The 25,883-nt window shown below is 45.7% G+C and overlaps 1 protein-coding gene across 3 annotated transcripts in view; it reads right to left on the reverse strand.

Annotated features, from left to right (window-relative positions):
* The window catches only part of FLVCR2 (FLVCR choline and putative heme transporter 2), a 58,318-nt gene that overhangs the window by 4,552 nt on the left and 27,883 nt on the right, over window positions 1-25,883 (reverse strand). For all 3 annotated transcript variants that reach the window (XM_045523254.2, XM_074365215.1, XM_074365214.1), the window contains 8 exons: window positions 23,168-23,309; window positions 20,588-20,728; window positions 11,072-11,139; window positions 9,754-9,857; window positions 4,278-4,388; window positions 3,028-3,133; window positions 2,757-2,868; window positions 2,114-2,169 (listed from right to left, as the gene is read on the reverse strand). In XM_045523254.2, coding sequence (XP_045379210.2) covers window positions 2,114-2,169; window positions 2,757-2,868; window positions 3,028-3,133; window positions 4,278-4,388; window positions 9,754-9,857; window positions 11,072-11,139; window positions 20,588-20,728; window positions 23,168-23,309 — 840 coding nt within the window. The remainder of the gene's footprint in view (window positions 1-2,113; window positions 2,170-2,756; window positions 2,869-3,027; window positions 3,134-4,277; window positions 4,389-9,753; window positions 9,858-11,071; window positions 11,140-20,587; window positions 20,729-23,167; window positions 23,310-25,883) is intronic.

Genomic DNA, 25,883 nt, shown 5'->3' on the forward strand with positions numbered 1-25,883 from the left:
AAGCTGAGACCCATCATAGGATTGGTCTCTTGTTCCCACTCAGCGCTGTTTCCCTCTGTCCACACGGAAGGTACTGAGCCAACACCTCCAACCTTTATTAACAAACCTGGACCACATGGACAAGCATCTGGCTGCAAGGAGAGTAAAATATGGAACATCCTAAATAATAAGCAAGAGGACATGGAAATGTACATATGTAGTTGTGCAGTTTGGGGGTGCAATGGTGTAGAAAGGTTGTCAAGCTCTTGTAAGTAAACAAGCAAGGTACAAAAGCCCACGTGACTAATGTTACTAGGTTATCTCTGGGTGCCAGAATTACAAGCTACCTTTACTTTCCTCTGTTTGCCTATGTCTGCCAAGGGAAAGACAGATTAGAAAGTAAACATAACAAAGTCTCTTATCACTTGACACAATATATCACATTCCAAATTGAAACCTTTTCACTGGAAATCTATCCTGTTTCATTGCAGGCACCTCTTCCCAGGCTCACGATATAGTCACCAAAGTGTTCCAAATCACACGATTCCTCATCCATGCCACATAGTGGTGATGCCACAGTCCCCACATGCTGCTGACAATAACGTTCCCATCTCAGGCTTTCCCTATCTCCCATGGAATCTCCTGTCCTAGGTGCCTCCCTCCACCTGCCCCTGGCTGCTGCCTGCCAACTCTAGAGCCTGAGATCAGAAGACAGACAGGAAGGAACTAAAGATTATCATCCATCTGCCAATATGTATCCTTAAAATGCTAAATGTATCTCTTTCAGATACTCTTTTCGCCTTAGAAAATTGGGAAAGATTTTTCAAAATGATAAATCCTCAATGTTGGCACTCACACACGGCTAGAGCAATGTAAATTTGTAGTACCAACAGTACCTTCTAAAGAACAGTTCAACAATATACATCAAAGTCCTAAAAATATCCAAGACCACTGATCCATTTCTAAGGAAATAGTGTGCTTAAGAACATGCCCAAAACTTCAGCTTCCAGGACATCAATCGCAACATTGTTTATATCAACAATGGGAAACAACCTCAATGTTCTCAGACTGGAAAACTGTTAGTAAATCATGTTTATCCATGTGCATCATTAGAACACTGTGCAGTCATTGAAAGTGTGTTGTAAGGGACTAACAACCTGATAAAGTGTTCACAACTAGCAAAAAGCAGACAGAACAAGATTCCGTTTTTGTTTAAAAAATACATGCATATAATCTCCACATACATATATTCCATGTGGACATATATACACATACATATTACACGTGGACATAGACATATAAAAGTAGTGCAAAAACCCAGCACCTCATCTCCAGGTGATGGTGTTATAGATGACTTTTAAATTTCATACACTTTTCTGTATTTTTCAGTTTTTTTCCTACAAAGAACATGTATTACCTCTGTAATAGGTTTTGTGTGTGTTTTTTTTTTAATTTATTTATTTTTACATCCCACTTTCACTCCTTCTCAGAGTTGAAATTCCTTTCATCCTGGCACAGGTTTGACACCTAACAATAGATAAAATAGTTCCCAGCCAGTGAGAGCAGATGGGGACACTTTCCTGGGCTAGATCACACTCCTGTCCAGCTCCTCTCCCCTTCCCCCACCACCAACTCCCCGCTCCTGACCTGTCCTTTCACAGCCCTACTGACAACCCGCTAGTCCAGTCCCTCCATCCCCATGGCACTGCCAGGAGAGAAACTGCCTCGAGGCCACCATTGCCATGACAGAATGGGGGCCGCCTGGTGCCCACCCTTCCTCTCCAGCCACTGACCCCCAGCTGAAAGGGGAGGGGCCAGGGCCTCAGGACTTGTGTTGGGATCCAAGGGGAGGGTGTTGCTCAGCAGACTGTGACAACAGTGACACACTCTGGAGAGCAGAGCAAGGGGGCCAGGAGGAGGGAAGGAAGCAGGAGAGGAGCCCAGGAAAGGGCAGCCGAAAAGCAGGGCTGAGACACCCCCTGAGGAAACTCTTCATTGCTGTGTGTGATGCAGAGCCCCCACCAAACCAGCTACTCTGGGAGCTCCCCCCACCCCCTCCCCTGACGCCACATCCTCAGCCAACCCGGGCCCCCCCACCACCCAGATCTCCGCCCAGCAGCTCCCACATACTTACATTCTCAGGAGCTTCCTTGTTTGCCTTCTGCCTCCGGAGGTCTGCCCTAATGAATGCTGAGGTCCAGGGATCCAGAAGGAAGGGCAACAGAGACAGTTATCAAGCAGAACAACGGTCAAGTTCATCCGCCAGAGGGCACCCTCATTCTGTTAAGGATCACAGCTATCCCACACCTCCCTCAGATACTCCAGGGAACTGGGGCTACCTTCAGCCAACTTGATGGAGCCTGGGGACCACTGTTGTCCCTGACAGGCAGAAGCCAGTGATGACAATGGCCTCCACTAACAGATCACTTCTATTTGCAGGCAGTGTGCACACACTGCTCCAATCCTCACAATCCCCATTCTACAGATCAGGGAAATGAAGCTCCCAGAAGTTGGTCCACTTGCCCACGGTCAAAAGCTATGGAGGTCAGTGTCATAGCCCAGGATTCATACAAGGGTCTTTTGGGGCCAAAACCTATGTTAATTCCACCAAAACATGCATTCCTGTCAAATGGAGTTCCTAACAAGCCCTTTCCTCTCTCCCTCATGCTTGTGAACCCCTAGTTATATGATCAGTCAAGACACTGGGGCCCCAAATTGCCAACAGCCTAAACCCATGAGCAGTCAGAGCATCATATTGTCCTGAGACCCCAATTCACCAGTGAGGGCTGCTCCAAGGGTGAGGAACACACACAGGAAGATGTTCCCAGGCAGGGTTCCATAGTTGTCGATAATCTGGCCTTGGGAGATGGTGAAGATGATCCCAAATACCTGCAAAGGGACAGAGAAGTCTGGAAGCAAGGGCCCAGCCAACTATCCCACAGGGAAACTGAGCTGCCACACGCAAGGCTTACACTGGCCAAGCCTGGGGTGGCAGGGGAAGGTGGGAAGAGCCTCCGCTTCAGAGCCACCCCCAAATGAGAGTCCTACCTGAGCAGACACATTGAGGAGGCCGGATGACATGCCTTCTGACTCTGGGTATGTCAGCTCCACTGCAAACTCAAATCCCAGAGGGAGGTAGCCAGTCATAAAGAAGCTGAAGGCCAGATCACAGAAACAAGGTGATGGAGATGTCCAGAAAAAGGAGGACAGGGAGCCTACCTCCTCCCTACACCTCCTTTCCTGTTCTCTTTCCTCCATTAAGAGATGTCAGGACCTTGAAAATCAGGTCATCCCCTAGGCGGCCACTCCAAGGAAAGTGGGATGCTGGCAGGCCAGGAAGAAGTTCAGGCTTTGGGCTCAGGAAACCTTTGGGGGTCCCTGCTTCTTTTATGTCCAGGTATCAGTTACAGGCGCGGTCAGCATTTACAAGGGGTCTGGAGGCCTGGAATGTTCAGGCCTCAGCTGAGAACTTCTGTGTGATAGGTACACAGGCCCTGTGTTGGGAGGGGGTAGTCCCTGGGTACCGAACAGCATCTCCATGGCTCTCTGGGACCTGGAAGGTGGAACTCAGAGTCCTCCTTCTTTCTCTCCAGAGAGTCGCCAGCTGAGGACTCTGTGTGTGTGTGTGGGGGGGGGGTTGTGGGGTGGGTGGGTGTGTGTGTGTGTGTGTGTGTGTGGCACGTGAGTATCGCCCACAGGAAGGTAAGCGGGAAGTAAAGCTGAGCAGAGACCCCTGTGGAAGGAGCACCATTTCCCACACTTTCTCATACAGTAGGTCTAGAAACGGCCAGCACTGATCTCTTGCGTCTGCACCACACTTTGTGCTGCATTCACATGGATTCTCTCTCTCATTCCTTCCAACAACTCTACAAAGCAGGCCACTCATATTCACTTACAGATGAGGAAACTGAGTCTCAGAGTGATTAAGGGAGGTGCCTGTGGTTTTAGATGGTCAGCAGCAGAACTGAGACCAGGTCCCATGCTTTCTGATTCCAAGCCCTGCATAGTTCCCGTGATGCCATGTTGTCCCAGGCAGAGCTAATAAAGACTCTAAACATTGCCTAGCCTCCCAGACATCTGTGAAGGACATAGTCTATCCTATCGGCACGAATGGGCCCTGAAGTCCCAGGCGGCCTTCTGAAGTCCTACAAGTAAATATGACCTCTGTCCCCCATTTCCACATTTCTGGAGGTCAGTGAGAAACCAGCAGAGGGATCCATACTGCTTCCTAGGGTGTCGGCAGCTCTAGGAGCCATGGGATGCTGCTTTCCTGGTAAACAGGTTAGAGATGAACTTACCCCATTGTGCCAGCTGTGATGAACACTACCCAGAGGTGTCCCAGGTTCAAGGTCACTGTGTACACCACCATGCCCACCAGAGTCATGATATAGACCACCAGCGTGGTTTCCCTACAAGCAGAAGCAATGAAGTTGAGTCATATACTGTGAACTTTAACAGGATCTTTTTTCCCCTTCCTTCCTCCCTTCCTCCATCCCTCCCTCCCTACCCCCACCTATTGGGCACCTTCTATGCACCCAGCTCTCATAGAATTTTCTGTCCATGAGGTTTGTGAACACCAAACCAATGGTCAGACAAATAATTATTTAATTACACCATGGTCAGTGCCACAAAAGGTAAGACCAGGACAGTATGGAGCCATCTTGCAGCTCTGTGTTCTCCTGCAGATCCCTCTCGACAGGATCACACTGCACCTGGCCTTGTCACGACCTGCCCACAAGCAAGAAGCCCAAAGCCCTTTCCTCTCCTCCTCCCCTCCACCTAAAAACAAACAAACAAACAGGACACACAACAGCTGTGATCAGGTAGCCGTGGCATGTGGGACCCCAGAAGCCAATTCTGCTTGTCTGCTTTGCCTCCAGGCCCCATAACAGTGCTGGGCAATGACTTGACTTTGAGAGTCTCTCCAGTGTCTCTAAGTTCATCCTGTTGCCACCTGCACAGACGCAGCACAGCTTCCCAGGCTCAGTCTGAACTACTTCGCTCTACACAGGGCAACCAAGGGAGGTTCTAGCCTGGAACTAAGCCCTTGACTCCAAAGCCAGGGTGAGAAAGCTCTGCCATTCCCAGTGCACTTCCCTTTGCAGAACCCTCAGAAGGACCGTCAGCAACGTGCTGGTTTCTGTGTTAAGCTCACCCTACTTGTGCCCCTTCACACACCCCTCTGCCCACTTTGCCCACTCAGGACTCTGCTGTGGCCCTGACTCCTGCACTTGGACCTGAATTCCTCTTCCTGTCCTATTACTGAGGAAATGGGCTCTGCACATCCCTCTGCACCCCTGCCACAGACATCAGCACCAGACAATGGAGAATGGACAAAGCCTTAAAGACTTTACTCATCCCCCTTGAAGCCACAAACATGATGGGAGTCAGAGGGCACCAGCAGATAGATAGTATGGTTATGAGAAACTAATACTGCATTTATTGGGTGCCAGGGATTCTCTTAAGCACTTTACATGCATTTATTATTTCATTCAACACTTATAAAAGCCCTACAAGAAATACATGACTAATTTTAGAAAACTGAAATTATATCAAGCATCTTTTCTAATAACAACACTGTGAGACTAGAAATCAACTACAAGATAAAAAGTGCAAAAACCACAAACAAGTGGAGGCTAAACAGTATGCTACTAAACAGCCATTGGGTCACTGAAGAAATCAAGAAGAAATCAAAATACACCTGGGGACGAAAATAACACAAGGATTCACAATCTATGGGACACAGGAAAAGCAGTTCTAAGAGGGAAGTTTATAGCAATACAAGCCTATCTTAGAAAAAATGAGACATCTCAAACAAACAACCTAACCCAAGGCAATCAGCAGATTCAATGCAATCTGTCTCAAAATACTAATGGAATTTTCCACAGAGATAGAATAAGTCTAAAATTTTTATGGAAATACAACAGACCGCAAATAGCCAAAACAATCTTGAGAAAGTCAAACAAAACTGTTATCACTGCTCCCAGATTTTAAACTATACCACAAAACTATGGTAATCAAAACAGTATGGAACTGGCACAAAACAGACTCATAGATCAATGGAACTGACCAGAGACCCCAAAGTGAATCCACACTGATATGGGTAATTAACATACAACAAAGAAGGCAAGAATATACAATGGGGGAAAAGCCTCTTCAATAAATGGTGTTGGGAAAACCGGACAGCTATACACAAAAGAATCAAACTGGACTACTCTCTCACACCATGTAGAAAGATAAACTCAAAATGGATTAAAGACTCAAACATAAAGGCTGAAATCACAAACCTAGAAGAAAATATATGTGGTACACGCTTTGACATTGGTCTGAGTAATACATTTTTGGATATGTCTCTTCAGGCAAGGGAAACAAAAGTAAAGATAAACAAATGAGACTACATCAAACTAAAAAGCTTTTGCACAGCATAGGGAACAATCAACAACAATAAGAGTCTCATGCTGTACCCACTGAGTTAGCTGGGTAACCACACCTATCAACAAAATTAAAAGGCCACCTGTTGAATGGGCAAAGATGTTTGCAAATGATATATCTGATAAGGGGTTAATATCCAAAATATGCAAAGAACTAATATAACTCAACATCAAAAACAAACAACATACATATGGCCAACAAGCACATGAAATAGGGAACCCTCATGCACTGTTGGTGGGAATGTAAATTGGTACAGTCACTGTGGAAAACAGTATGGAGATTCCTCAAAAACTTTAAAATAGAACTACCGTCTGATCCAGCCATTCCACTCCTGGGTGTTTAGCCAAAGAAAATGAAAACACTAATTTAAAAAGATATATGTACCCCATGGTTCACTGTAATATTATTTACAATAGCCAAGATATGGAAACAACCTAAGTGCCCTCAATAGATGAACAGATAAAGAAAACAAATAGATGGAGATATACATAGTTAGATAGATAGATAGACAGACAGACAGACACACACACATATATATATATACACATATACATACATATATATATACACACACACACACATACATATATATATATATATATATACACATATATACAATGGAATATTATTCAGCCATAAAAGAGAATGAAATCTTGCCATTTGTAACATGTATGGACCAAGATGATACTATGCTAAGTGAAAACGGTCAGACAGAGAAAGACAAATACCGTATGATACTATACGTGGAACCTAAAAAACTAAACAAGTGAACGAACATAACAAAACAGAAGCACAGACAGAGAGAACAGGTGGTTGCCAGAGTGGATGGGGTTGGGGGAGGAAAGAAACAGTGAGAGAGATTAAGAGGCACAAACTTGCGGTTGCAACATAAATGAGTCTCAGGTATGAAATGTACAGTGTAAGGAATATAGTCAATAACTATCTAATGTCTTTGTATGGTGACAGATTGTAACTACATATGGTGACAGATTGTAACTAGACTTATCTTGGGGATCATTTTGAAATGTATAGAAATATCGAATCACTACTTTGTGTAAAGAAACAACGTAGTGTTGTAGGTCAATAATACTTCAAAAACAAAAAAGCAAACTCATAGAAAAAGAGATCAGATTTGTGGTTACTGGAGGTAGTGGGGAGGAAAGGGGACTCAGATGAAAGTAGTTCAAAGGCACAAACATCAGTTATCAGACAAGTAAGTACTAGAGATGCAATGTACAACATGATGAACATAATTAACACTGCTGTATGTTATATACGAAAGTTGTTAAGAGAATAAATCCTAAGATTTCTCATCGTGAAATTTTTTTCTATTTAATTTTATATCTATACATGATCACAAATGTTCACTAATTTATTGTGACAATCATTTCATCATGTATGTGAATCAAATCATTATACCTCAAACTTACACAGTGCCAAATGTCAATTATAGCTCAACGCAACTGGCAAAAGAAAAGAAACGAAAAGAAATGTATGACTATTTCTAATTTGACAAATGAGGAAACTAGGGCTCAGACCAGTTAAATAACTTAACCAGAGTCACCAGTGAGTAAATGCAGAGCTGGGATTTGAAACCTGTGTTCTTCTATGCCTGCACACAGGAATACTAACATGTTATGAGGCTGCATCTTTGGAAAAGGCCATGTGCCTCCAAAGGACGCCGTTCCCTCTTCGTGCATCAAAGCTGCCGCTGAGGGTAGAGGAGTTTGTCCTTCCTCCACCTGCTCCCCTCATCTGGTCCCTCCCACCCACAGAACGCAGTTTCCTGGACACCTGTCACTCTTGCTGATCCCACAAGCTAATTGTTTGCCATATTTGTTTAAATTTAGCTTCTTCAACTACTGGCCTGACTAGTAAAACCACCTGTGGTCCCAGCCAGAGATAAAGGGACCTCACCCTCCCATAGCCAGCCTCAAAACCAAATGGGGCACATCTGGGAGCCTCAGGGAGAAAAGAACTGGCACCAAACTAACCAGACGACAGAGCTCTCTTAGCCCTTCTCTCCCTAAGAAGTATCAGAGGGAGAATGTCCCAGGCTGACTGCAGGATGCTGACATCAGTGACACTAGGAACTGGTGACATCAACACTCTGCAGTGACCTCCCAGCCCTTTCACTTGAAGTATTTTCAACTTCATCTGAACCATCCGGCTGCCCACGTCCCCACCCAGCTAACAACCCCTCCCTCCTCCTGCCACATAGCAGGCCCTGGAAAAAGGGGCGCTGCTGATCCCTGGTTTGGGGTGGCCAGTCCTTACTGCCCTGCTGTCTGGCCGACGTCAGCAACTGACACATGGCAGAGACAAGCCGGCAGCCCAGCTCCACCAGCAGTAATTAAGTCTCGTCCAGCCAGGCAGCCACACCCGCAGGGACAGCCTCAGCTGGCCTCTGACTAAGGCAGCCAGAGGGAGATCTGGTCTGACCAGAGCCTCACAGAAGCGGGTTTGTGTGGCAGAAAACAGGTCTGCCACTGTCTGTCGCCTCCAGACACTAGGAACTTTGGAGGCCTTGACAAAGCAACCCGGAATGTTGCTCTGCCCCAGGGCAGGACAAGCCTGGCAGCAGCTGCCCTACAGGCCAGCATTAATTGAGCACCCAGTGCATGCAGAACACAGGAAAGATGCAACAGTTTGGTCTCTGTCCTCCAGAGCATTTGCTGCAGGCTGGCTTCTGAATTGAGGCACCTGGGTTGCTTTTTACAAATGCAGAGTCTCCTACTGAACTGGTATGCAGGAGGGTGGGGCTCAGGAATCTGTATTTTTAGTAGGTGTCCTGGATTAGCCTGGCATCCACTAAAATCTCAGTGGCTCTTAGAAATGCACAGGGCAATCAGGCCCAAAGCATCCCACAATATTTACCAACGAGGTGTAAGCAACCACAAGACAGTGCAGTGTGCACTGGAGGAAGCACAGAGACCTTGGCTAACCCCACGGGGCCCACAAGGAAGCCATGGGAACGGGCAGTGGAATCACCTCCTCATCCCCACTCTTCAGGGCTTCCACACTTTCCAACTGCTGATGCTTCTCCACGTTTATTTTCATTTCTCCTTCCTCTGCTCCTTCCACAAGCTACTCGGGGGATGCTACTCTGATAAGCCTCAGGTCCTCTACCTCTATCTTCCTACAATTCCCACAGGGCAGGCACTCTTTCCCTCATTTTATAAATGGGGAAACTGAGCCTCAGAGAAGATGTATTTGAACTGCTTGCTTGACCACTCAGACCCCCAGCTGTCATACCCACATCTTTGGATCTAGGTTGCTAATGAACATGTCATTTTCAAACATGGGTCGCCAATTCTCAATCCAAGAGGAAGAGTCACTTACTTGTAGGTTTTGGTCCTATCCAGCCAGATGCCTGAGATCACAGCCCCAAGCATCCCTGCAATGATGATGGTCAGACCGATTCTCCCAGCATTCACTTCTTCCCCCTGCGAAAACCACAGCCCAAAGATGGGACAGGACACTGGATAGAACAAAGTCGCCCGAGGCAAGGGGGAAAAGGCAAGAAATTTGGGCTCCATTAGAGCCAATTCTCAGAAAGCATCAGGGCCAGATGGCCTGTGAAAAGCTGCCAGTGGGAAGAGAATCCTAGAATAATTGCTTCTCCCAACATAATATGACCCTGTATGTATGTGCTTGATACTGGGTGCTGGGGTGAACCAAATTCTGTCCTTAGAACTACTTTTAGATGGATTTATAAAAATTTAATCCTTATAGCCACCCTTCAGTTTATGATGATTATCATTTCACAGATGTGGAAACTGAAATACACATATCCAAACACATGTATTTTTTGAGCTTTCAGTGCTGAAGGGATAGGAAGATAATAGTTATATATTTTTGAGCATTTTAAGGAGCCAGACACCATGCTGAAGATTTTTCATCATCATCTCATTTAATTCTCCTAATTCCCACCATAAGGCTAGGAATCAACATTCCCCATTTTACAGATGAAGAAACTGAGGCACAGTGAGATTAACCTACTAGCCCAAGGCCATGAGGCCTTTATTAAGTGCACAGGCAGGGCTTGAACTCAGACCTGTCAAACTCCAACATTGGCACATTCAGCCATGGTGACCCACTACTTCCACAGACATGAGATCCTTGACCTTTAAAAAGAGAGGTGGACCTGGGTTCTTAACTCCAGGATACTCAGTGTCCCATTCCCAGTATCCAGCCCTTACTGGTTCTGGAAACATTTAAAACATGCTTTTTGCTGAGCAACTAAGACTTTAAAATTAAACCTTGCCCACATTTCACAAATTAAATATTTCATATGTGATTTTATATGTGTACTTGTTTACCTACTGTGTCGCCAGGCACTATGTTATATTCTTTACAAACATAAACCTTCTAATCTACCTTCTAATTCTAAAATTAATCTTTCAATAAGTAATTAGGCTTCTTTTGTAGAAAAGAGAATACAGCTCAGATGCTAACCAGCTTATCACACAGCTGAGGACCACCAGCCCTGGGACTGAGATCCAGGGCCGCCTCCCTCCAAATCCCACAGCAGAACACCACACCACACTGCCTAGATCTCAGGAAACCAGGAGTCAGCCACTGACACCCCAGCTCCTGCCCAGACAGACTCGGAGACCTCACTCTCTCCGGGCGCAGCAAGCTTAGGGACCGCCCTTACCGGGTAGTGCAAGATCACCATGCGATTCAGCAGAGTGGACAAGGCATAAAAAGCACCAGCATTCAGACCTGAAGGAGGGAGGGAGAAACACAATTTATTAGGGTCATTCTTCTGCTGGGCCACTGCTGACTTCTCCCTGCAGCGGTGAGGGATGTCAGAAATCCTCATTCTCATTGCTACTGGGAGTGGTGCCCTCCGAGAAGAAGAAATACTCCAAAACAACCAAAAGAAACCATTTTAACCTCTTCTTAGCCAAACATCATTGCCCTCTGATCCCTTCAGCCCTGTCCTGGAAACACAGGCACCAGAAATTATTTCTCCCCAGGTCAAAACCGTACATCCCTCTTAAAAGCTGGCCCGACCTAAGGGGTCAGTGAACTACTGGACACCTTTCGCTTCCTCCTGATCACCTATCCCATCTCCCGAATGCTCCAAACCCCTGACACCATTCCTTCTGCAGGGGGTTTCCCACCTCTTTCCCTGTCCTTCTTTCAGCTTTTTTCTCAGGTTCAGTATCACAAAAAATCTTAGACTTGAAACCAGAATGGATCCTAAAGAGCATTGATTTGACTCTCCTAATTCATTGATGCATCCAACAAATAAATGAAGCACCTAAAATATACTTTAAGAATCTGTGTCATTAGAAAATGAGGCCATTTGTCCAAAGCCATACAGTGACCTAGTAACAAAGACGAGACTGAAATGGATGCAAAGTAGAAGGGCTTCCTGTCCTCCCTGCACAGTAACAGTGATGATGGGGATGATGATGGTGGTGGTGGTGAGGATGATGGTGATGATGGTAGCAGCACATACTTATGTTCTAGACACTTTTCTAAACATCTTACAATCCTCATAACCACCCTAGAGAAGTAGGTAACATCATCATCCCCATTTTATAGAAGAGAAAAATGCACGCAGAGTTAAAAATAAATACAGAGATCACTCCGTGAGGTCCACCAGGGATCTTTTCAACCTTACCTAATTTTGAGGCTCACATGACTACCACTGATACACCTGACATTAGGTCCACTTAGAAGGGGTGAGACAGGGCACGGTTCCCAGGCAGGGCAGCCTCAGGAGTTCCTCCTCAGTGGAACCGGTCCACAGAACCTCGGTCCATCAAGCCATCCAGAATCTATTCTCTCCCCACACGCCCCAGTGCAGGGAAAGGTAGGTGTGGCACCCACCCTGGCTTAACCTCTCTGCAGGAGCCACTGTTGCTTATAACTCATCCACATCATAGCTGGCAGCATTGCCAGAAAGGGTAGGCCAGTGAGAAGAGTCACTGTGCTCAGAGAAGCACAAAGAACAGCTTCCCACCAGGTGTGAGAAGATCTCCCAGTCCACTTGCAGTCATTTTTATCACAACAGGTCGTGTTTATCAGCAGCAATGTTGCCTAAAGGCAGTTGACTTACTCCCTTTATGAGGTTCCCAGAGGAATGAGACACAAAGTTAAGCAAAGGTCAAATTCTCCTGCAAAATGGGGGAGGAAGTTGGGTTTGCCATCCTCACAGTTACCCGGGGTAGCAAGAGGCAGGGCTGCATTTTAACCCAGACTGCAGAGCTTCAGACTCCTCCGTCCTAATCACTCTATTTCACATCCTCACAAAACTGACCCTCAACAGCTTCCCCACCTCCGGTTCTGGCCCTGTCACGCCCCAGCCTCTCCCAGCAGGTCACCTCAGGGATACAACAAGGCTGGGCTCAATGCCACCTCCTGAGAGGTACAGGGCCACAGGGGTCAAGCAGACCCAGGAGGACTCTGAGGCTCTTGGCAACATCTTACTGAACAAGCACACCCCACTAACCTTCATACCGCACACCCAGCCACTTGGAAATTCCATTCCTGAGTCAAGAGAGCCCACAAGGAGACACATTCCTGGAAAGGGGGGTGGGGAGAGGGTGGACAAGGAGAAGGATGAAATCAGCCCCTCTTCCTGCCCCTCAGCCACGCCCAGGCTCTGGTCCTAGACTAACAGGGCTGGGAAAGGGTGAGCTGGGGAGAGGAGGACGGGAGTGGGAGGGATGGGCAGGGCACACTCAGAATCAAGCTCAGCTTCAGATGGGCTGGCTGCTCTCGGATTGGGCCCAACTGGGATGAACAAAGAAGGCAGAATCTAGACAGAAATTATCCTAGAGGACTGGGGGAAAAAAAAAAACTCACTTCAAACACCAGCATGTTCCTGACCCTGAGAAGGGCAGAGAGAAACTGTCCTGAGCACGCTGATCTGAGCTACTGAAGCTGAACAGCTTCCTGGGGCTCAAAGGTTTAGGGAAATCAGTTCCAGACCAGCACCACCTGAGAGCTTGTTAGAAATGCAAATTATTGACTCCACCCCAGACCTCTGGGAGTGGGGCTGGCAGGCAGTCTTATTTGAACAAGCCTTCCAGGTAATTCTGACAGTGCTTGGGTTAGAGACCCACTCCCTCAGCTAGACAAGAGTGGTTTACTAATAGCCATCCCCTGTCCCCTGCACCCAGCCAGCAGGAGACGGAATCAGGGCTGAGGCAGGGATGGGAGGAGGTGGGGATGGAGATGAGGAAGGGTTCACCCTGGAAGGCTAACATTCTTTCCCATTCTTGCTACAGTCCAACCCTAGAGGAATTAGGAACTTGTGTATGGTTTCTGCACCAGTCATTCCCCATATTGTCAAAGGTCGCCACAGGGCGAAACCACACAAGTCCACTCCACAGCCCAAACCAAGGGGTCCGGCATCCATGCTCAAGGGCAGGAATGAGGTGCGTGCTCTGCCCTGTGTGTGAGAACCTGTTACAGCAATGCACGTGACTGTGAATTCAGGCATGATTATCCCCAGCAAGGTAAGCCGGCCAGGTCAGGGCCATATTCCTGGGAGGAATGCGATCGCCCTGGACAGGCCTGGTCATTCCCAGTATCAGTCATCAGGAGAAGTGCAGGTCACTGAGGAGCTGGCCTTTAGGAAGGCGGAAGGGACTCGTCATCACTCTGTGCTTCTCTCCTTGTTAAGAGCGATTTTTTCAAACCGTGGTCCAGAGACCACTGGCATTAGAAGGATTTAGAGCTTAAAAATGCAGATTCCTGGGCTCTACCCGCACCCACTAAAACCAGCTCTCCTGGAATGGGGCTAGAAATCTGCACTTAGCAACAACAACACCACAAAAACCCCGCGTATTTCTTAAACTCACTGGAGTTTGGGAACAAATGGCCTTGGGAATAAGGAAGATCAAAGACAAGGCCCAGGCTCTCAGATGCTGGGGTCAAGCTGGAGGCAGCTGGGACAGGAAGAGGCTTCAAGACCCTGGTTCTCAATCCTGCTGCAAACCAGAATCACCTGGAATGCTTGTTAAAAGTGGATTCCCAGGCCCTGAGGACCCAGATTGTCTGAGTGTGAATTTCCAGAAGAGAGGGAGGGAAAACTAGGTGCACGTGCTCCCAGCACCGCAGGGGGTTCTCCCATCAGGCCAACTGGAAAGCACCGATCCTAGGTCCTGTCTCTGGGTTCCAGCTACTCTGTGTTCACTTCCTTTCATTCCTTCCGGAACCTGTAGTAAACGCTTGTTTTAGGGCCAGCCTGACCTCAGCAAAGCTCCAGGAAATCCTGGAAGGATTTTATATTCACCCTTAAGCCAGGATCTCAGAGGGGGCACAAAGCCCCTCCCGAGGCCCTTGTAAAGCCCTTGAACGCCACGAGGAAGGGTGATGCCCGACACTGCGCAGACTATTCAGAAGCACAGCTGGGGGAGAGGCTGGGGTGGGGGGAACTTGGAAAAGTGTTCCTTATGAGGACACCCGCCAGAAGAGAAGCCTTTCAACAACTCCTTTAGCAGGGCAGTTGTTAACCATCAATGAAAAGACATTAGAGGAAGCCATGGGACAGCAAGGCCTGGAGATAACAGGTTCTTACTTCCCCCCACCCCACCTTCAGGGCTGATACACAGCACAGGACCTGCCCTTCCCCAGACTCTGGTAGGCTCGCCCTGGCAGAAGAATCTGGTCCAGCCTTGTGTCTTCGTGCTCTGGCAGACCTGGAGGAGGGAGGGCATTTTACTGGAGGAGGAGGCAGTTTCTCGTCCCCGTGATATTTCAGCAACATCAGGTGCATACCCTACCTCTGCGCCCCCTCCCCTCTGAACTGGGCAGCGAGATTTAGGAAACAAACAGAAACAGCACACCCGGTGAAATCTGAATTTCAGATAAACAAATACTTTTTTAGCGTAAATATGCCCCCAAATATATCGTGAGACATTTTTATACTAAAAAAGAATTTGTTGTGTATCTGAAATTCCAGTTTAGCTGGATGGCCCTTATTTTAACCCTCAAACCTATCTCTAAGAGTGTGGCCAGAGCCCAGAAGGAAGAGGCAGCAACCCTGGAATTCCTCCAAAGCCTTCACTGTCTCAGGCACCTCGGGCGGCTGACTCAGCAGCTCCGAGAAGCACTTGGAAGGTCACTACCAGCACAATATTGAACATCCCACCAACTGCACAGGAGCTTCTCCCTACTTGGCAAAATCTAATTCAGACCAAAAATAAATAAATAAATAAAAGTAGAAAGTGGGCAAGTTTACCAACACAACAGCAATGTGGATAAGTGCAGTGTTTTGATTCATAATTACTTTAAAATGCTCATTTCTATTCAGGGCGCTCCAATGGAAAGCAAATGTTATTACTCCCTTCTGAAGTAACTAGAGAGAGAAAGGATGAACACAGGATGGGTGAAGGTGGTACATGCAGTAAGTAGCAGAGCTGACAATAAAACTCAGACCTCGTGCTCCTTATGTGCCAACTCTGAACTCGCTGGTCCAGCAGTCAAGGCTCTTACTCCATGACATGTCCCCCCACATCCAGCAAATGTGTCCCTGAAACACTACCAACTGCTCAATTTCTAACCACATGCTCTTAAGTGTTCACAATTCAGAGGAAAATATGAATATCACATGTACTAGATAATGTATATATATATTATGATTATATGTGTATATATAAAGTGTGGCCCATTTCCCTCTTCAAAGCTCAACCTGAAACTTCAGGGAGGTTGGAGGGAATTCTGGGAGGTTCCAAAGCATTTAGCTGAATCTGTAGTGGGGTTTATGTTTTGTGTGTATTTTTAATTTGCAGCAAAGATAGTGGGAGAGGAGAGCAGGAATCCTCAGGTGGACTGAATGCCAAACACTGTCTTCCCATGACTTGTAAACCTTAGAGAGACAGGCTAAGGCTGAGACCCCCCTCATCACCATGGCTGGTCCTGTTTCCTACACCTAGAACTCTAGACCATCTTCTTAGAAGAAAGCAAGCCCCAGGCAACTGGTCTGGAAGACTGATTCTGAGGAAGGACTCTCCCACCCCACCACCGCCAGACAGACCCAAAGGCCACTCAGGCAAGGGGGGCTGAAAACAGACCCATGGCTCTGTCTCCAGGAGGCTCCTGCACAAGGAGGCAAAATGGTGCAATGGTTAGGAGATGAGCTTTGGCATCAGACATACAGAAGTTTGTATCTAAGCTCCGTTACTTGCTAGCTGTCCAATTATGGGCAAGGAACTAAATCAGAGCCTCAGTTTCCTCAGGTATAAAATGGAGCAGTTAAGCACCTACATCATGGGTTCCTTTTGAAGATTAAGTGAGACAATGCATGTAACGCTCTTCACATGGTGCTTGGCACACAGTAATGGCTCAGTAACATTTTTTTTTTCAAATCTGTGATTAAGCCTGAGAATAATTTCCCTGTTGGCAAAGAACCCTATCACCAAGTCCAATGCTATACTGTGAAAATAAGGCTTGTGACTCTAACGAAACATGTACCAACAGATTAGTTTAACTCTCTCCCTGGGGTCATCTCAGGCCTTTGAGAAAAATGTGAATAAATTCTACCCACACACAACAGAGTCAACTGCTTCCAGGCGCTCAGAAGTGAATTGTTTTTCTACTTCAGTATCATCTCAATGTAACGACAGTCTACTCCCACCCCTGTCTCTCTCCCCCCACCTTCTGGGACCTGGGTTGTGGATACATTGGTATGCTTGATGGTTTCCCACAGGGCTCTGAGGCTCTGCTTCTTTATCTTCCATCTTTTTCCTTTCTGTTCCTTAGACAGGATCATTGTATTTGACCCACCTTCAAGTTCACTGATTCCTTCTTCTGCCAGCTTAGATCTAACGTCGAGCCTTGTAGTGAATTTTCCGTTTCAATTATTGCATATTCAACTCCAGAATTTCTATTTGGTTCTTTTTTATTTCTGTCTTTCTTGATATCCTCTATTTGGAGAGACATTCTCTACTTTTCTGTAGTTCTTTACAATGGTTTCCTTCAGTTCTTTGAATATATTTTTAAGAGGGTGAGTTACAATCTTTGTCTATTATGTCCAACATCTGGGCTTCCTCAGGACTAGTTTCTGTATATGAGACCTGCTGTCCTGTTTCTTTGCATGTCTCACATTTTCTTTGTTGAAACTGGACATTATAAATACCATGTCAGCTCTGGAAACGAGATTCTCCTCTCTCCCCAGGATTTGTTGCTATAGCTGCTGTTTGTTTAATGACTTTCCTAGACTCATTTTGTAAAGTTTGTATTTTTTGTCATGTGTAGCCACTTAAGTTTCTGCTCTGTTAGCTTAGTGGTGAGCTAATGATTAGACAGAGATTTCCTTGAATACCTTAAGGCAGTAAGTCTCCCACCTTTGCCGAAGACCTCGATGTGTGTGTTGGGACTTGTCTGCAATGTTCCAGCAGGCAGGTGACAACTCTGCCTTAGCCTTCAATTCCTGCTTGCATAAAGCCTCAAGTTCAGCCAGAGGTGACACTTCATGGCTTTTTCAGGTCTTTTCTGGGCATGAGTTCAACTCTGTATGTGTATGTGAATGCCTAGAAAAATATGTCAGAGTTTTTCAAAGCCCCAAGGACATCTCATTCTCTAGATTTTCCTTTCAAGATCTTTGGCCTGACTCTCGTTTACCCCAACTGAGGTATTCCTACCTCAGGCAGCTGTGATGTTAAACAGTGATTGTTTTCATCAAATGCCCTGGGGATATGGTTTTCCCACTGAAAAAGTTGAGTCAGGTCAAATATAGGGAAGTCCTCTGAATGGGGCCTTTCTAGGGCCCTGCCACATGGCTTAAGTGGAACTTCTGCGAGAGCTCCAAAATTGTTTGGCCCCGTCCTGTGGCTATGAGGCTGCTAGTTTTCAAGGCTACCATAGAGTCTGGAAGAAGGGGATCAGAACAGGGCAAGTTAAAACACAAAGCTCACTGTTTTAGCATGATTTAGCCATTTGTCTTGAATAGATGTCCCTTAGATTGTTACAAGCCTTTGGTTAAGAATTCTGATATAATTCATTTTGACAATGTTGGCCAGTGTTCTTTTTGTTTTCATGGACGAACAGATTATCTAAGGTTCTAACTCCACCATTCCAGCACTACCTTATTCACTTCCTGTGTTATCACTTAACCAAATAGTTAAGGAGGGCTATCCAGATGCACAGTAAGATTAGCACCACTCTGCCAGACTGAAGACCATAAAAGCAACTAGCCATACAAAAGAGAAGGAGTTGCTTTACGTCCACAGCATGACCCAGGGCTGAGCTCTCAGAGACTAGGACCAGCACTGTCCCTGGTACATTTTGTTCTTTTTCCATTTTCATGGGTCAGTGACCTGACCTTGCCATCAACAGCTTCCAGCACTGAATGAGACCACAGCCTCTGGAATGAGACTCTTGCCCTGTTGTCACCACCATCACCATTCTCATTCACAGAAAATATTTATTAAGCACTCATCCGCCCTAGAATTCCAAGTTAGGCTTCAAATACCCTGTTGTCATTGCAATAAGGTTTAAAGTGTTCAAAGATCAATGCACTTAAGATGTTTCAGTCTAGGGAAAAGTGAAAGTTCTTAGAGGCATGGAATCCTGAGTCTGGAAGGGAACCCAAAAGGCAGCAGGTTTCACTATCCATCTATTGCCTGATATTTGCCACACTATCCCCACGAAGTGGTTGGTTCCATCTATACTTGAATACCTCCCACAGAGAGCAACTCCTGACATCTTTAGCTGGACATCCTAAGTATTAGAAACTTTGTTTTGTGGATGAATACAGAGACATACTCAGAACTAAGAAGCTGGAGAGAGGGAGGAATGCAGACCAGAGACCTTAAAGCCTAATGTGGTTAGCTGGGGTTATTCCAGGTGAGAGGTCACCTAACTTGTGCGCATGCCTGAGAAACAGGCGTGCCTCTCTGTGGAGGATATCACCTCTTATCTAAAGTCTTAACAGATAACCACTTTTATTCACGTAAGGGCATTGGTAAGCCTAAAATGAAATGTTGGCACAATTCAAGGAAGCAGTGTAAGCAATCATGAGTCAGGTATTAAGAGTGGAGGCTTTGGAGTTAGACAAACCTGTTTTGAACCCTGGCTCTGCCTCTTAAAAGCTGTGTGTTCTTGAACTACTTATCTAATCTCTCTGAGTTTCTCTTTCCTCATCTGTTAATTGGGGAAAATTATGGTACTTACCTCACACAGGTGTGGTAGGAGTTAAATAAAATCATGTATGAAAAGTCGTGGCACATAGTAAATGCTATTGTTGTAATAAAACACACAGTTTGGGAGCCTAGGGGAAAACCTGAGGTTATAGCCAGCTGGGGTTTCACTAAGAATAAATCATGTTAAGCCAATCTTATTTATTTTTTTCTTATGGTTACTGAGCATGATACACACTCCTGATCTTCATCAAGTGAACTTGTGGGTTAAGTGGTCCAGTGTAGGCTGGACAGCAGTAGAGTTGGGTGGAACTGAAAAGACCTTCTTTAATGCAGAGCCTGAGGATCTGTCCTCACCTCTGTCTGGTCCAACATTCTCATTAAAGCTTAGAAGGAAGATGTAGCAGTACCACGCTGGAAAGGCAACCCAATACACCCCCATAAATATCGAAATTTATCTTACCGAAAGCCAAGAAAATGAAATGAAAGAGGGAAGTTGTCTTGCATTCAGGTGAAAAAGGGGCAATGTTATAAGATGAAGGAGGATTGGTTGAGGAGTGGTTCAGGTGGCAAGACTCACGTAAACATCCAACCATTCATTCATTCATTCATTCAATCACTCATTCAGTAACTGCGGGAGTATCCACTCCAGCCTGACCACTGCTGAGGACCTATAAAGGACATAAGTCCCCACTCTCTGGGAGCTCACAGTCTCACGGGAAGACAGACCTGGAAGTGATTTTTTTTTTTTAATGGTAAGTGTGAACATGTATGAGGAACACACAATAAAACAGGAAAGGTCACCAAATACTGCTTCACGGCAGTCACACTGGCATGAGACTCAGAGGATTAGTGGGCGTTTTGTCAGACAACCTGACATGGGAAGGAACGGTTTTCTAGGTAAACTTTACAGACCAGGCAAAGGCCATGAGTCACAGCTGGCTTTACTGGTAGACCCTACACAAACACATATGCATGTGGGATTTGGACGCAATAAGACAAACAGACACAGCAGGTCTCTGTCCCACATTCCCAGTTCCAGTACACTCCTGGACACATCTGCTTCTTACCGTAAGTGATGACCAGCAGCACAAAGTTGAGGTTTTTGAAGAGTCGGACTATGGAACTTAAGTACGAAACATCAGGAGACGCCAAGGCATAGCTCAGGGACTGGGCCCTGCTGGGGGGATGTTTCGGCTTCTCCTTGAATACTGAAAGCAAAGGAACAGAGAGATCACTGTAAATCCCTGTGGTCCCACCCTTGCAGAGCTGACACTTGGGTAAGACCCGACTCCCTCAAATGAGAAGGAACTAAGACTCCAAAAGGAAATATTAATTCTTCAATTCATTCTCTTGAAGCTGCATCTCACTTTCTGTGGACTTTGATTATTTTTCTTAATGGCCTCTGGACAGCTGCAATCATTGGGCCTCCCAGGCAGCGTTCAAGGATCAAGGAGTCGTATAAAAACTGGCGAATAACATACGGCAGAGCACTGACAAATTCCATAGTAGCTGGGGCATAGAGGGAAGTGAGAGCTGAGGCTCTGGGATTAGTGAGCCCAGTTACAAACTCAGCACCAGAGCTCCTCCCGAGGGGGAAGGGTCGGTGTTGCCCATGCTTAGCACAGAGCCAGGAACGTGGCTGCCAATAAACACTCCCTGCATAAGTGAAAGGGTCTTCTTCTATTGGAAAGATCTCGAGTCCCTTCCTAGTTTCAAAGTCTGAATCAGATATCTGCCTCACAAAGAAACCAGAGGATTAACACAGGCCCCTGCAGGAGTGGTCACTCTCATAGGAAGGACTGGGGAGGGGCACTTAGAAAACCATTTGCTTTGTGTTCTATTTTCAGTACAACTGGTACAATCCATCTGACTGCACTGATGGCTGTTCAGTACTCTGGGGGCCAGATCAGTAGAACCAATTGTTTGGCTAAACTGGCCCCCAAATAGGGTCCAAGTAAGCACCATGCTGCCTCCCCCAGTCCCCATGAGAATGCTCCAGAAAGGTCAGTAGATTGTCTCCCGTTAGAGGAAGCTCTGGAAATGAGGTTTACTCCCTTGAAGATCAAAGGGCCCCCCACCCAGATAACCCTCCAGCTCAGACTTCAGAGCCCTGCTTCTTCCTTCTCCGGAAATAGTCCTGGATAACTTCCCACCATTGGGAACTTCTCACCCATTGTCTTGCCTGTTCACCCCCCTTCTATCAGGGGAAAGAAATCAAGGCAAGAGGTTTTACTTTTTTTATCTCTGCAACAGCAGCTGTTTGTGCAAGGATTTGGCAACCAACCACAATTCAGATAAGACTTTTCAGTTCTTTACTCAGTGAGCTATCATCTATGTTTAACAGTAAAATGCCAAAGTGTAGAACTGTCCTACCTCCAGGATCTCAACTGCAAAAACCCAGGCCCTCATCTGCTACAAACACAAGAATTTGGAATGGGGCCCAGTACAACTTGAAACTTCAAGTCTGGCCAAGATTGTTCTATCCTGTTCTCAGCCACAGCTCCACAGCATCTCTACCTTTCCAGGGACACCAAGCCCTCCATCCAAGAGATCTGTGATCCCGTGAGCTTTGGAAAACCATTGGGTAGCCCTTCTTCAGCTTCCACCCAGAGGAGAGAGAGACACAGTGCGGACCCCAAGGAGGAAAAGACACAGTGAGAACAGCTGAATGAGGCACATGATTATAAAACTGTTTGACTCTGGAGGTGAGGCCAGCAGGAAGGAATGAAACCTTTCAGATATTAGGAAGAAAGCTGGTTAACCTTTAAAGATGGATAAATCACTGAAGATGAAAAACTCTACTACGCTGTTTCTGCATTTATCACAGCACATGTTATACAGTCAGATGACAAAAGAGGACATAAATTATATTAACTAAATATCTCAATGATTATATATACATACAAATAATAGCAGTTTTCTGATGTTGGTGGTTGGGATTAACTGGTATAAGGCTAAATTAATTATCATTCTTCCCTTTACGCTATTTTGTATTTTTGATTTTTCCATAATGAGCATATATTACTCATACATATATTTTTTTAAAAGCATTTTTAAAAATGTAGTCCCCAGGCATTCTCAGGTGAATCTATGAGAGTATTAGTGTTTGTGGATCAATATGCATCAACCCTGTTTTGTTTCTTGTTGTTCCAGAAATTTACAGTATGGAGTTAGATAAACATAGGTTTGAATCCCATCTCTGTCACTTACTATCTAATCCTGAATAATTTCTTTAACTCCCCTCAAGTCTTGGTTTCCTCTTTGTTAAGTGAGATGATAATGGTACCTTCCCACATAGGGCTGTTGAGGAGTCAATGAGATCAAGTATACTCAGCACTGGCTCATAAAGGGGGTCAGCAAGCTGCCCATTAATTCTAATGAGGCTGTGCTAGGAAACTGGTTAATTACCGCTAACCTTTATTGAGCCTCTAACAAAGCCCACAGGACCAGCTAGCACTGTATCGGCAGCAGTTACTCAGGCTAAAACACTTGACCATTGGAAGCCTGGCCTCCAGTTTCTATAGACATATTTTATAGAATACGTGGTACCTAGAATGGTGTTCTAGGGCCATGTTCACAAGGTCCTCACCCAAGTCAGCAGAACCTCCCTGCCTCCCCTTCCCCCATCAGTCTGCTAATGACCTTACCGATGATGACAAGGATGAAAAGCAGAGTGGCCACACCTCCTATTATGTAGAACATGATGCTGATGTGGTAGGCAAGCTTGTCCTGGTCTTTGATGTTGGGTACCAAGACAGGAGGGACCAAGAACCCAATCGCAATTCCAAGCTATAGAAGACAGAGACATCAATCATAGCACCAATGGCCAAGAGGTGACAGCACACATTTAAGAGGCTCTTCATAAGAAACATAACCCCTAATGTCTAGTCCGTTTAAAAATTCAAAAAGGGACTTTTCCCCCTCAAGATACCAGAAAGATCTTTCTTTAGATTGACAACTCAGCTCACACACTGCTGACCACTCTCACTATCAACACCTATTGAAAAAGATTACAGTTGGGATTCTCAATGCAGGCTGGCTCTTCTCCAGGTGCAAACTAATGAATGAAGGTTCCTACCCTCTCTTGTCTATGATAAAGTAAACCAATCTTGATTTTTCTTTTCCTGCCACTTAAGTTCTTGATTTCACAGAATCTGTTAACATGGAGCTGAGAGACCAGCTGAAGGAAAAGTTTTAAACCCTACAACCCTAAGAATTTGCATTCAGTGAGACAGAATCCTAAAGCTGTTTCCACATTTACAAACGTGAAAGCTGAAGTTCATTGTGTGAGTAGCTTAGTAATTTACAAAGCATCTGTGGTGTAAAGTCACACATCACGGCATAAATTTATACAGACAGGACATGGGTATTCACAAACTGTGGCTATAAATACACACACAGAGACACACTCAAACATGCACACTGACAAACTGAAACATCTCATATCTGCGTTGGAGTTCAAACTCCAGTGACCTGACAGATAACATGCCTTGGGTATTTCCAAGGTCAGAAATGCCTTGATTCAGGAGTGACTAACTGCGATACATCTCCCCAAACCCTTCTGCCACACATAATCCCAAGGCAGAAATTGAAAAATAGCCTGAGAACTCAGGCAAGCCTCAAATTCTAAGGGTGAAAAAAGGTAAGTCTTTTGTCTCAAGGTCCTGTTTTTCCTTTATTTATATATATATATTTAAAATGTTCACAATTTTTTTATTTGTTTTGTATTTATTTGGGATTATTTCTCTATGCTGCATTTAAACATTAATGAGATTGTATGTAATCATAACTTTTTCTCCCTACAACGTAAAGGCATCATTTTATGAAATTTTAATTTTAGTCATAAAACCTTTTCTATCAGCTCATTTCTTTCCGCTTTTCCTTTATCGAACTTGAAAACAATTACAGGGAGAGAAGTGATTTGTCTGCACGTCATATTACAACACCATTCATCACCTGCCAAAGGGCTGATTCATCCTGATTGGCTTTCCAGCCTGTGAATTATAGCAACTCAGGGTGGTCAGTAGTGGTTCTCAGTGCTGGGATAGTCACAAAAACCAGCATCAGTAGGCTCAGTGTAGGGGTCTTGCACAGGACGCCAGTGTACAATCAGCACATCAAACAGATCTTTACAGCATCTACCATGTGAAATGTATTCTGCTAGATATTTGGGGGGGGGGGAGGTGAGTGGTGGAGATGTATACGGCAGAGATCCTGCCTTCATGGAGCTTTATAATCTAGTGGGGGCAGAAGGGATCTGAAACAAAAATACAAAGGATAACGCAAATGGCGATATTTGTGGGTTGAAATTATAGAATGTTAATAGTGTGAGAGTTCCGTCATCCACTATTACAATCTGGTTATTAGAGGGCCAAATGGAGACTAAGTGAGATTAATATCTAGAGGTTAAGTGACTTGTTCAGGGTCACACAGAGTTCTGGGACAGCTGAGGTGAGAAAAGAAATCTCTTGGCATCTCAAGCTAGAGCCTCTCCATGGGGCCTGGCAGTGCCCTTTGGGGCTGAGAGACTTAAGGAAGGCCCAGTGAGCAGGCTTCTCTCCAAGGGAAGACATTCCATGTCCTGGGAGCTTAACTGGTCCTTGGTGACACTCATTTGTGAGTTGAGTCCTGCTCCTTAACTGCTGATCTCCAAGACCCTGGGGGTAAAAACCAGCCTTAGAAGGGCAAATGCAACCTTCGTAGCTAGGAAGCGGGGCCACTGCATGTCCTACCTGGAAAACTGAGGACTTTGGAGTTGGAGATCTAGATCTTAAATAGGATCCCAGAGGGTCCCTTTTGCAAGAACGAGGGAAGATACAGGAATCACCCGAGGTTCCGAGATTTTTCCATTCTCACAAGGACCCTAATGTAGGGTAACCTAATCCCAGGTGATCTTCTGCCTGGAGAGGTAAGTCCTCCCAGCTGACTCCACACCGCACACCTACTGCTCAGAGGCCCGGCTCCATTCTCCGTCCACACACTAAGCCTGCCTGAGTGCCTTGCCAGCATCGAAGCCTCTTCCAGCCTCAGGATGAAGCAGCCAGCAAAGGGGCGTGAGGTAACCCTGGCCAGACAGGAACGCTATCTCACAGTAACCTTTCTCCGGGAGGAAACTGACTCTGGTGGTACTTTCATGCCCAGTGTGGAAACCAAAATACAGCACCAGACTGTAAGATGCTACCTCTTTAGTGTTTTCAAGACATTTTTTTTCCTGCTTCTTGAGACAGTGAGAGTGCACAGCTCTACACCCGGCTCCTGGTTCCTAAGTCTGTCCCTTAGTAGGTGCTCATTCACGGTGACTGGCTGGAGAGATGGACAGATGGATGTTGGTAGAAGATCTTGTCTACACAAAAGCTGGTAGAA

The sequence above is a fragment of the Camelus bactrianus genome, chromosome 6 (assembly GCF_048773025.1).
Source record: "Camelus bactrianus isolate YW-2024 breed Bactrian camel chromosome 6, ASM4877302v1, whole genome shotgun sequence".
NCBI lineage: Eukaryota > Metazoa > Chordata > Mammalia > Artiodactyla > Camelidae > Camelus > Camelus bactrianus.